Consider the following 12,175-nt stretch of genomic DNA (forward strand, 5'->3'; position numbering starts at 1 on the left):
GTGAGAGTAAAAAAATAAAAAGTAATTGTAAAACTTTGCAACACTGCAATTGATGGAAAATTGATAGCCGACTCATAAACTGATTTCTTGGTTTTGAACTGTTTTGTAATCTTTTTAGACACCTGTCTTTATTTTTTTCAAAAACTAGGGTTTTGTGAATTAGATATAGTCACGGAATCAAACTGCTGTCATTGCCTTACTTTAAACTAGGAATACATATGAATGGCAGAATTGATATATAAATATTCTGTATTTTTTCGATCGAATTTTTGATTGAATATTCGATTACCAAAATGAATATTTTAAAAAGGTGTTTTAATCTACAACTATTCGCTATAAACCACGATATCCTTCTTAAGGTTAAATAGTTGCCAGTGGCCTCTGCTGGGTAAAATCAAACTATAATGGAGAGCTGTTGGGTTCTGCATCATACGTTCAAGTGTCTGTGGGTGTAGGGTTTTTAATCAAACCAGATTTTAGGATGAACGTGTGAGTATTGGTTTTTCAAAGTATTGAAACGCAACCCAGTGACAGTGTTTATTATAAGCAAATTCAATATAAATATGATTTAACACTTAACAATCATAACTAAAACATTAAACTACACCCAAGCTAGCATACCAATATTGGACCGACGTCAGTTAGTCAGTTATAAGTCAATTGGTGTTGTAGTGTTGTAATAGTAAATTACTTTCGTTTTATTCAATGGCAAAAATGTTTTTGTACTTGTATAGTTAGTATAGCAGGAGCGGAATGTAGAACAAGAGATCCATGAAGCGAATGTCAATGCTCGTCTGTTATAATTCAGTCGAAAATGGAAATATTATATTGTATAGCTAGTATAGCAGGAGTGGAATGTAGAACAAGAGATCCATGAAGCGAATGTCAATGCTCGTCTGTTATAATTCAGTCGAAAATGGAAATATTATATTGTATAGCTAGTATAGCAGGAGCGGAATGTAGAACAAGAGATCCATGGAGCGAATGTCAATGCTCGTCTGTTATAATTCAGTCGAAAATGGAAATATTATATAATTATATATTATTACAGTTATCAAAAACTTAGTCTTGAATATTGTTATTCATGTGCATATTGTCTCTTTCAACATGTGTACCAAGTTTAATTGAAAAATATTAAAAAAGGTTTTTAAGTTATGGCCTAGGTTAATGTTTTTGCACTACGATGGTGAAGCCGCTGATGCCGACGACATCAAGGCTTTGACAATAACTCAACTGTCAATACGTAAACAACAAAACAAAAAAGCAGAACATTGAAGGACAAACATTTGAGCAACACAATGTAATTGAAACATTTCAGTAAAATACAGTGGACCTTAAACTCAGAAAAGAATTGTTTATGGGTTTATACGTGTATACTAATGAGCGATAGTAATTTTGAATAAGTAAAACATTAAGCACGTGTAAATTGCAGATTTCTCTAGTTCTCTTCATGTGGTTCCTTTTCATCGAGGCGCGCAAACATATCTATTAGGTGATCTATTTCATCCTCAATCTCCCGCTCTTCCGCCGCGTCATCCACTGTGTTCCCTTCCGGCTCGTTCGGAAGTATGCGGTCAGCCTCTCCCGATGTGCCATCATTTGCCGGCGGAATATTGTAGTCCCTTTGGGCGGCGCCTTCGGTTCCTTCATCCCGGAGTTCAAACGAGTCCCTCTGGAAGAGGGTGATGTCGAGTTTGGGTATCGCATTGCAACTTACTTTCTCATTTCCTTCCCTGAAAAAAATGTTGTGTGTTTCAAATATGATTATGTTGTTTTGTCACAAAGCAGTGTAACATGATTTAGCAAAGAAAAGCGGTACATTGGGTTTCAGATTAATAATTTATGTCATGTGTTCCCGTTCCGGATAAAAAAAAATCCAACCCACGGGCACGCTTCGAAGCAGGTAACGAGGTTTGCCGAGTTACTTGCTACGCAGCTTGCCCTCGGAACGGACACACATGTTAGATATGTATTATACACGTTGAACTCCTTCAAGAAGACACTTAAAACTCTCTTCTTCCTCAAACATTATGGTCAATAAACTGATGCTTGTTTGAAACGTTATATCGCAAAACAATTCCGAACAATCATCTGTATTATAAATTAGTATTACAGTCGAACTCCGCTGGCTCGAACTCCCTGGGACCGGCAAAAATGCATCGAACCTCGAAAAATTCGAACCAAGCTGGATTGTTTATATAAATAAATCGGTCCTTTACATCTTGTTCGAGCCAACGAAGAATTCGAGCTAACCGAGTTCGAGCAAACAGGGTTAAAATGGTTAAACTATATAAGGGAAATTTAAAAGGTTAAGGGTTTACACCATTCTATTTTACAAACGAAATGTAAAGATGCGCTCGCTTAATCATTTTTCTTAAGTAAAACAAAATAAAGGAATTGCTGTGACTTTACGTTGACCGTACCCCGCAACGTGAAAGGCGTTCGGCTGAATCTCGTCGCTACCCGATTTAAGCACATTTTCACAGATAATCGTTGACAGAGTTATCTTCCTAAGCGCCTCCTTTTGAGCTGAAACAAAGATATATTTGTCAAAGAAAAACATAACGACGCGAATCGGTATTACACAATATACTTATTAGAACCTTTAATTTGTCCTGTGATAAATACAGTTTACTTTATTCACAATGCCTTCTGAAATTGTGAGCTTGCGACGATCTTCAATATACAACAATGATATACAGTCTTATACGGTTGGCTCGAACTCCCAGGGACCGGCAAAAATACCTCGAGTCTCGGAGAATTCGAGCGAAGCGGGAATGCTTACATTCAGTATAAAGAAATTGATTCTTTACATCCAGTTCGAGCCAACAAGGACTTCGAGCCAAGCGAGTTCGAGCTAACGGTGTTCCACTATGGCTTTTATACTTATTGAGATACGCACGACACCAGATTTTATGATGGACGGAAGGTCCGACAGATTGACCGGGCATAAACGAAATGAATACCTTCATTAAAGCCAGCTCGAGGAAACTCAAACCAGAACCTATCTCCGAGCTTCAGTTTCTGGAACATGTCCCCCTGGATGTGGTTGAGCGTTTCCGGGATCGGGGAGTCTGAAGTTTGGTCCGTCCTATTCTGCAACGGAAGCTCCGCCACTATTGCCGTAAACAGGTCGATGTCGCAAATGCGGCTGCGGAAATAAACGGATACTGAGTTATTAAAGAGAGCTTACGAATCAGAACGTGTTCCCGTAGCAATCCATATGAGTAAATGTAACTACATTCCGTAATTATACAATGCTTGAAATCATTGTTTTAACCAATACGATGGCAGTATTTTTGAAAATAATCGAATTTTTAAGTGACACTCTTATTCAAAATCAAGACATACTCATTTATAACAAACACATTTTTTACTGATAAACCTTAACTATTTATTAAATCATGTATTTATGGAATAAATTAATTACTGAGAACAAGATTGTAACCGTGTAATTAATAGCAGAAAGCGCAAAAATATTAAATGATTTGTGAATGCTAAAATATTTATTGTGATCTACTATAGTCTCATAAGGTAGAAATACCATGTTTTATGCTCATTTCTTTCAAATTAAACTCGGTACCCTTCATAAGAACAATTGTTTTCGGCATTTATTCATCCTTTTTAAAATATTAAAACAATATTATTCATTGCGGTAAATCTTATTTGGTAGTAAGAGTGCATCTTTAACTTTTATATTGATCGACGTTTCACGTGCGGTTCTCATTGGTTGAATTGCCAATTTACTGGCAGTTCACGTTTACCTTGTAACAGAATATGTTTGTCTTTATGGAAATTAAACCTTCGCCTAGCTGCGCCAGTCTTGAAACTTTAATTTGCATAAAGATCTCAAAAAATATATATATATTGCTATAAATACATCATGTCTTACTACCTATGACTTATTTGTACAACAATGTACCTTTTACAATGTGTATACTCACGGACATATTATCTAATGTATTATGTAAACTGTAAACTGTAAACATAATGAAGCACATAATGTCAAAACTGCCGGACTGTGGGACTGCAGCTTTAAGCTTAAGTGTATTAACTTTGTTTCAATATATAGTCTGGCTAACTCGTAACATTCATTCTTAAGTTTCAGCCGGTTAACTATTAAAGCTGCACTCTCACAGATTAAACGTTTTCACAACTTTTTATTTTTTGTCTTGAAAAGAGAAATTGTTTGCGTAAATAACTGGAAACCAACGATGAAATATTGCTGACAAAAATCAGAGCGCAGAATTTTATATTTCCGTTCGAAAAAAATGTTTTATGGCTAAAGGTTTTAAGAAAAATGCATAAACATCTATATTTGAACTTGAATATTAAAATCTGCGATCTAATATTTTGTCAGCAGTGTTGTATGCCTGGTTTCCATGGGTTTTCGCAAAAATTGGATCGTTTCAAGACAAAAAATAAAAAAGTTGTCAAAACGCTCAATCTGTGAGAGTCTTAAGTGTTAAGTTTACTCTTATCCTACCCGTTTGAATAACAGTCGGTCTAAATTATAATCATTTGACTTACTTTTTCCTTGAATCAGCAGCTTTCGAGTCTGTATAAAGTAAAATATTGTTTGACTTACTCGTAACAATCTTTCAGCAGGGCGATAGTTTCCGTTGAGAACAGCTCCATGTTCTCCGCTTCCTGGAAGGTCGCCGGCACTTTGAGTCCTAACGCCTTCCGCGTGGCACAATATGAGACGCCGTGGTCACGCCCGCGCTGGATGTTCAGGGCCGCCAGGTCTAAGGCTATCTTCGTGCCCATCCGGAAGAGATTCTCCGTGACGCTAGTCTCTATGATGCTATGTGAAAACAATAAGAAAGGACGTCTAGAAAAGTTGTAAATGTAATTTTACATTAGCTTAATCTTTTACAGACAGTTTCCAGGGGTGGTCTTCAGTATTGGATCTAAGAACGATGTAGCTAATCGGATTACTGCTGAATAATAATTGACCAATAGAATGAATGAAGTCAATGATGCATGAACATTAGGTTGACCTAAGTTGAATATTGAATACCACCCATATTGTGATGAGTCACCCTGAACATACATCGAATGTATACGGCCAACATTAGCCAGTCACCGAAGCATTTTTTGAGTCTCCATTGGAATAGGTAACCATGCGTTATTATTTCAACTTCATTAAATTTTGACATTGTAATGATGCATTATTGTTAATTTACAAAATATAATCTTATTATTAATCAACTGATTTTTGTGGCAACTGGCGATTGGTCAATTAAATTAAAAACAGATGATAGCGTTCTAGAGGTATGTGTGTCCGCGTTTCGTCACAGGTATTGTTGGCTCGACCCTCACCAGGGGCACGCCTTGGCCTTTCAAATAAGACCCAGTCCTGGTTTCTTTCCAGGAAATTGACCTGAGATTCATAACAGCTTTTCAGTTCTCTTAAAACTGCACTCTCACATATTGATAGTTTTGACATTTTTTTTTAGTTTTTGTCAGAGTGCGCTGATTTGGGTATAAGCGTCTTCAATTAAGTCATATAAGATAACTCACATCAGAACAAATCGCAATTGTTTGGAAAACTGCCGAACAATTTATTTTTTTAAAGAGTTGGTAATAGTACAGTCCCTTGAGGTATTTGTGTGTATTTTTTGTCCAGAGCGTTTCTTGTATAGAAATATTTGTGTCCGGGGATGTCTAAAGTTAATTTTAGGGAGGGTGGACAGTTAACATCATGCAGGTTACCATGAGACCCAAGACAAAAGCCAAGATGGCAGCCGTTTATAACGCTCTTAGCCATAAACATCAACTTTCGAACATAAACATGAAAAATGCAATCTGATCTTTGTCAGCAGTCTTGTATCACTGGTTTCAAGACATTTACGTAAAAATTGGCTCACTCGAGGACAAAAATAAAATGATAAAGGGTGGCATAAAGGGCAATCAATGGGGGTGCAGGTTTAACAGTCGATACCGTGTTTACTTTGAAAGAATTTCTAGCTTATGAGACTCTAGTACTGTAGACCACAGTAAATATGTTAACATCCACCAATCATTTAATAGTTTTGCGTCTTCTGCCATTAGATACACGGTTACACTCTTGTTATCAGTAATTAATATTTTCCATAAATGCATTATTTAGTGAGTTGTTAAAGGTTTATCAGACAAAATTAACGATTGCTATAAATGTGTGTGTATTTATTTTGAAGAAGAGTGTTACTTAAAATATACACGTATAAACCAAATGAAGTATGCCCGTACTTGTCGGTGTTGGGACATCTAGAGGTGTACAGGTTCTTTATGAAGACGTCCGACCCACTAGTATGGAGCAGTGTAGGCCTGAAGAAGTTATCCTTCAGCTCGAAGCCAGCAGGATTCTCCTTCCCTTCCCCGACCAAGTGGTTGTTGATCCACGTATGACCCATTCTGGTATGGATATATACGTTGAAAAAAACTTACATGTAGTTTAACTAAATTTAAATTTATTAATTTAGAGCGATTGTGAAACAAGTTATTACAACATTATATTTATCACTCTCGTAGCCACGATTTTACGCAAGAGTGTTATCATTTATTGAATAACGATAGTGAAATAAGTTATTACAGCATTACATTAGTCACTCTCACTTGCACGATGTTACGAGAGAGTGTGGTCTTGTGTTGTGGAGGAAACCGGTCTACTCAGAGGAAACACACTTGTCCGATTTCCTAGTTACTTGAAACCAGAATATGGGGCCCTTTGTATGCATGTCCGATACAACTTTAATTCGCAATTCCCATACAGTATCGGTAGATATCAGATCTGTCAAAATATGTGTGTGTGTGTGCGCGCGTGTGCGTTTGTGCGTTTGTGCGTGTGCGCGCGCGTGTGTGTGTGTGTGTGTGTGTGCGTGTGTGTGTGTGTGTGTGTGTGTGCGCGCGCGTTTGCGCTTGTGCGCGTGTGTGTGCGCGCGTGTGTGCGCGTTTGCGCGCGTGTGTGTGTGTGTGTGCGCGCGTGCGTGCGTGCGTGTGCGCGTGTGCATGTGTGTGTGTGTGTGTGTGCATGTATGTGTGTGTGTGGGGGGAGGCTATTACACCCTGGTATTTTCAGACCTGTTAGCTATTCCCCACTCGTTGGTGATGGACGGGTTGATGGAATCGTCGTAGGAACAAGACCCATCACTACAAGAGTTTAGGTTAAACTTCTCGAATATGCCCGCGTCCGTGAAAGAGCGGAGGTATCCGTCGTACACGATATTCTAAAAATAGAGTCACGTGACTGCATGCAACACGAGATTATGGTGAACATGTTTATAAAGCATTCTTGCAAATTAATGGTTTTTAAGAAACATGTACATCAAATCTTTAAATTACATCTAGTAAGACCAGAGAAATGAAACCATAACGAACAGCCAGAGCTGTTGGACCACTCAAGATGCCATTCATTGCAAGTCTCGCGGTATTTAAATACAAAGTTATCGTTTGTCGAATATCCCATTAACCAGTCACCGTGGGGGCAAAAATCCCCCCTTTGTTTAAATCGCAAGGAGGGATGTGACGGGGTCAAATCGTAATGCAGCCATTATAGGGCAGACCTTTACAAACTCAACAACAACAACAACAACAACAACAACAACAACGAACATATTTCATCCCTCATTGTATCGGCTGAAGCATTTTATCTACACATAAAGCACTTGTCCGTCCTACATGTCAAAATTGTATTACTTTTAAACAATTTCGTCCTCATCTAGTGAAATGTTCTTAAACAAGGTATGGGGTATCCTAAATTGTCTCTCCATTGAACTAGCCTTTTTGGTTAATTGTTAATGTCCGCCAATTCCGGAATCTAGTCCCTATCTCACTGTGGAATCATTAATGTTCGTGGGGCATTAATGTTCGTGGTTTTCGTGGGTAGGATGATCCACGAATTTAAGATCCCACGAAATATAGACCCTTTATTCACTTTTTCAACTGCCATGTTATGTACATACTAGTTTATTCGTGACAGAAAACGCAGTATACAGCGTTTATAAATATCTGTCTCACGGGCCAGCGCATGGAGATTATGCAGACGATCTAGGACGATCGCATATTCGATTTTTTTTTCAAAAATGAAAAACCACGAATTCAAGTACCCACGAAATTGTATTTTTTTGGCAAACCACGAAATTGCATGCCAACGAATATACATGATTTCACAGTATGTCGATTTTTTTCCGAATATTTTGGGGTTTAGTTAGATATGTTTAAGTTCGGTAATAAAGAATATTTGTTATCTCGATTTTTTTTCGCGAGATCCCGGCGACTTCGACAGGGCGAGTTTTGACTGTATTATATACTGGTGTATTTCATGGTTGTGTACAAAATTCATCTACAGAAAAAGGGGTCGAGTGTTTGGACCCCACCAGTTACACATAGTAATACGTTACATAATTTGATACCTGGCTCTTCTTTTTCGTTATAACCAATCAAATGTACCTGGTACTCGGCGATAACGATGCGCCTTGCTGCGTGGTAGAGCTCGTTACTGGCCGCCTCCGTGTCATCTTCGTATCCGCAGTTATCCACGAGCTCCTGGGCGACCCGGTTGTGTTCGCGCACCCAGAGGGTGTGCATACTCGCTAAACTGGGCTGCTCGTTCACCCGAAAGTCACCTGTTGTCATGGAAACGTGACATTACACGAGCCTGTTATCAATCACTATATCCGTAAACTAACAGAGTTTTTTAAGACAGTCTAAGTACCTGCATAAATGTATACCAATAATGAGTTGCAACAGACTCTTATGAGGATTTGTCATGATTTCCGTTTTGTTTGAGCACCCGTTTGTTTTGGGCACCCGCCCCCCCCCCCAACTAACATCGCCCAAGTTTACTTTTTATTTCAATATAGGAGAAAAGAGTAAAGAAATACGCCCAAAATGGGGACTAGAAACTGTTAAAATGTTCTTTGGTTCTGAGGGAGGAGCGCAAGTTAAAAGGCTACGTCCCCCTGAATTACGCCCCCTCTAACATCAAACACTGGGACCGCCCCTGTCATATACGTATAAAATAAACGTAGTGGCGTGAAGGATTTTTAAGAAAAACCGTTACCCGCTAGGTGGCAGGGGAAGCTGTCGTTTCCTCCATTGTTACAGCTCGCCTCCCCCTCCCCGGCCACGGTCGAGAACGGCAACTCCGAGTGGATTGGGCCAACACTTGTCGCTAGAAAACCTGTAGGAAAGATACTCGTAAACAATATTATCGTTTTGTGTTTGGTAAGGACATTCACTAAGGGTACCGGTGGTGTTGTGTAAGCTCGGACTCGGCCAAGGTCCATTCGGCGAGTGCTCCGATAAGATAGTTAGTCATTTTTAGGTTTTGGGAGCATAGTGCACAGACAGATTGTAACCGTGGTTAGAGCTGGGCTTGTTCTTAAACGTAAACCAGTGTATAGCATTGTCACTAGGGACCCCCAATTAACTTCCCTCCCGGAATTCGATTAGTATTTAATCGGTGATGAAGCTGGGAATCTAACCTGCGGCCCTGGATTGACAGTCAAGTGTGGAACCACTAGCCCACGGAAAATGTATACTAGTACATTAAGGTATGCAAGAAAAACAATCTAAACTTAAGAGCCACGGCCGCGCTGCATTGCCGGTGGGTTACCGGTAGGCCTCGTTACCGGCTTTGCTTGTGCCCTCAGGACATACATGTATATTGTATTCGGAACGGAATCACATAATGTAATTTTATAAATCAACGCATGTTTGCTGAGATCGCACTTTCAAATTTACATTAATTTTCTGATCTAAACTGGTCAGTTTTACAAAGTTTATCTGATCGAGCAAGTAACATTTTCAATTTGGTACGAACACTCTCAAAATCTGCGAAATTTCGTTTTGTTCGCCAATTAATTAAATGGCACTTATTAGATAAGACACTCTTGGATGCAAATTATCATACATATGATTTAAAACTTGCATATCTGCGATACATTACAAGTGAAGAGCGCATACTCCTAATATACACTCGACTAACCTGCGCATGCGCATAATATACACACGAATGACATGCGCATGCGCATAAAGAAACATAAAAGAACTGCGCTGGCACATAACACTTAATGAGGAGCATTGAGAATACGCATTATATACACACGAATGACATGCGCATTCACATAAAGAAACATAAAATAACTGCGCTTGCACATAAAACTTTGAGAGGAGCATTGAGAATACTCACAATAAACACAATGACAGTGCGAATGTACACATACTATACACGAGGAAACTGCGTAATATGCATAAAATATACACTAGGAAACTATGTATTCATGTGATATACACAATGGATCTGCGCATGCGCATACTATTCACGAGGAAACTTCGTATGCACATAATAAACACAAGGAGTCTGTGCATAGGCATAATATACACGAGGAAACAATATATTCATTGAATGTACACAATGGCTCTGCACATGCGCATAAAATGCATGACGAAACTGCGTGTTCGCATTATAATCACAAGGGCATGCGCATAATATACACAAAGAAACTGCATGAGAACATTAAATACACGAGAATACTGCGCTTGCAAATATTATACACAAAGAAACTGCTTGCAGACAATATACACGAGGAACCTGCGCTTGCACATAATATAGGAGAGGGAATTGGGCTTGCAGACAATATACACGAGGAAACTGCGTTTGCACACAATATACACGAGGAAACTGCGCTTGCACACAATACATGAGGAACTTACGCTTGCACATAATATACACGTGGAAACTGCGCTTGCACACAATATACACGAGGAAACTGCGCTTGCACATAATATACACGATGAAACTGCGCTTGCACACAATATACACGAGGGATCTGAGATTGTACACAATATACACGAGGAAACTGCGCTTGCACATAATATACACGATGAAACTGCGCTTGCACACAATATACACGAGGGAACTGTGCTTGCACACAATATACACGAGGAAACTGCGCTTGTACACAATATACACGAGGAAACTGCGCTTGAACACAATATACAAGAGGGAACTGTGCTTGCACACAATATACACGAGGGAACTGTGCTTCCACTCAGTATACATAAGGAAACTGCGCTTGAACACAATATACAAGAGGGAACTGTGCTTGCACACAATATACACGAGGGAACTGTGCTTCCACTCAGTATACATAAGGAAACTGCGCTTGAACACAATATACACGTGGAAACTGCGCTTGCACACAATATAGACGAGGAAACTGCCCTTGCACACAATAAAGACGAGGGAACTGCACTTATACACAATATACATGAGAAAACTGCGCCTGCACACAATATACACGAGGAAACTGCGCTTGAACACAATATACACGTGGAGACTGTGCTTGCACACAATATCTACGAGGAAACTACGCTTATACACAATATATACGAGAAAACTGCGCTTTTACGCAATGTACACGAGATAACTGCGCTTTAACGTAATAACCACGAGGAAACTGCGCTTTTATGCAATATACACGAGGGAACTGCGCTTTAACGTAATATCCACGAGGAAACTGCGCTTTTACGCAATATACACGAGAAAACTGCGACTGCACACAATTCTCACGAGGAGACTGCGCTTACGTACCTCGTAAATGTTCGTCATGCTTCCGGAGTTCCTTTGCCGCCGTCTGCTCAGAGCCGTAAATGTTAGAGCCGTCCACGTACGCCGTCAGCTCGTTCAGCTGCTCGCGATTACCTGGAAATGGACTTTACATTTATACATGTATATAGTTAATGTCTTAATGCATTCTGCCTTTAAATTGTTTTGATGTATCTTCGAATTATTTATCAATTGAGTAGTTCATTTATGTATTGACGGGGGGATACACCCATTTGAGTTCAGGCCGAAATATCACAAAAAATATCAAACTCAATATCAACTCATTTCATCGCAATAACAACATAGCATGATTCAAAATCTTTTGTATTCCAATTTTCAAAAGTGCACTCTCTTATTAAAGAGCAATGATGATAAAAACCTGTGGCCAATATTGTATATTTGTTATAAAAAACACAACCAAAATTGTACATGTTCTTGGGTCAATTTTTTTACAATAACTTTTCTTAAAAATATGAAACAAGGGTGTTTGCGAACATAAACAAAATCTTTTAAAGCTACACTCTCACAGATTGAACGTTTTGACAATTTTTATTTTTTGTCTTGTAACGAGCCATTTTT

General features: G+C 39.0%; 1 protein-coding gene across 1 annotated transcript in view; it reads right to left on the reverse strand.

Moving 5' to 3' along the window:
• Positions 1-524: 524 nt before the first annotated feature.
• The window catches only part of LOC128218518 (uncharacterized), a 46,235-nt gene continuing 34,584 nt past the window's right edge, over positions 525-12,175 (reverse strand). The window contains exons 23-31 of the mRNA XM_052926196.1: positions 11,582-11,692; positions 9,047-9,166; positions 8,434-8,609; positions 7,066-7,211; positions 6,235-6,399; positions 4,589-4,807; positions 2,967-3,151; positions 2,424-2,529; positions 525-1,733 (exon numbers count right to left, since the gene is read on the reverse strand). Coding sequence (XP_052782156.1) covers positions 1,439-1,733; positions 2,424-2,529; positions 2,967-3,151; positions 4,589-4,807; positions 6,235-6,399; positions 7,066-7,211; positions 8,434-8,609; positions 9,047-9,166; positions 11,582-11,692 — 1,523 coding nt within the window. The 3' untranslated portion in view covers positions 525-1,438. The remainder of the gene's footprint in view (positions 1,734-2,423; positions 2,530-2,966; positions 3,152-4,588; positions 4,808-6,234; positions 6,400-7,065; positions 7,212-8,433; positions 8,610-9,046; positions 9,167-11,581; positions 11,693-12,175) is intronic.

Source organism: Mya arenaria, chromosome 14 (genome assembly GCF_026914265.1).
Source record: "Mya arenaria isolate MELC-2E11 chromosome 14, ASM2691426v1".
NCBI lineage: Eukaryota > Metazoa > Mollusca > Bivalvia > Myida > Myidae > Mya > Mya arenaria.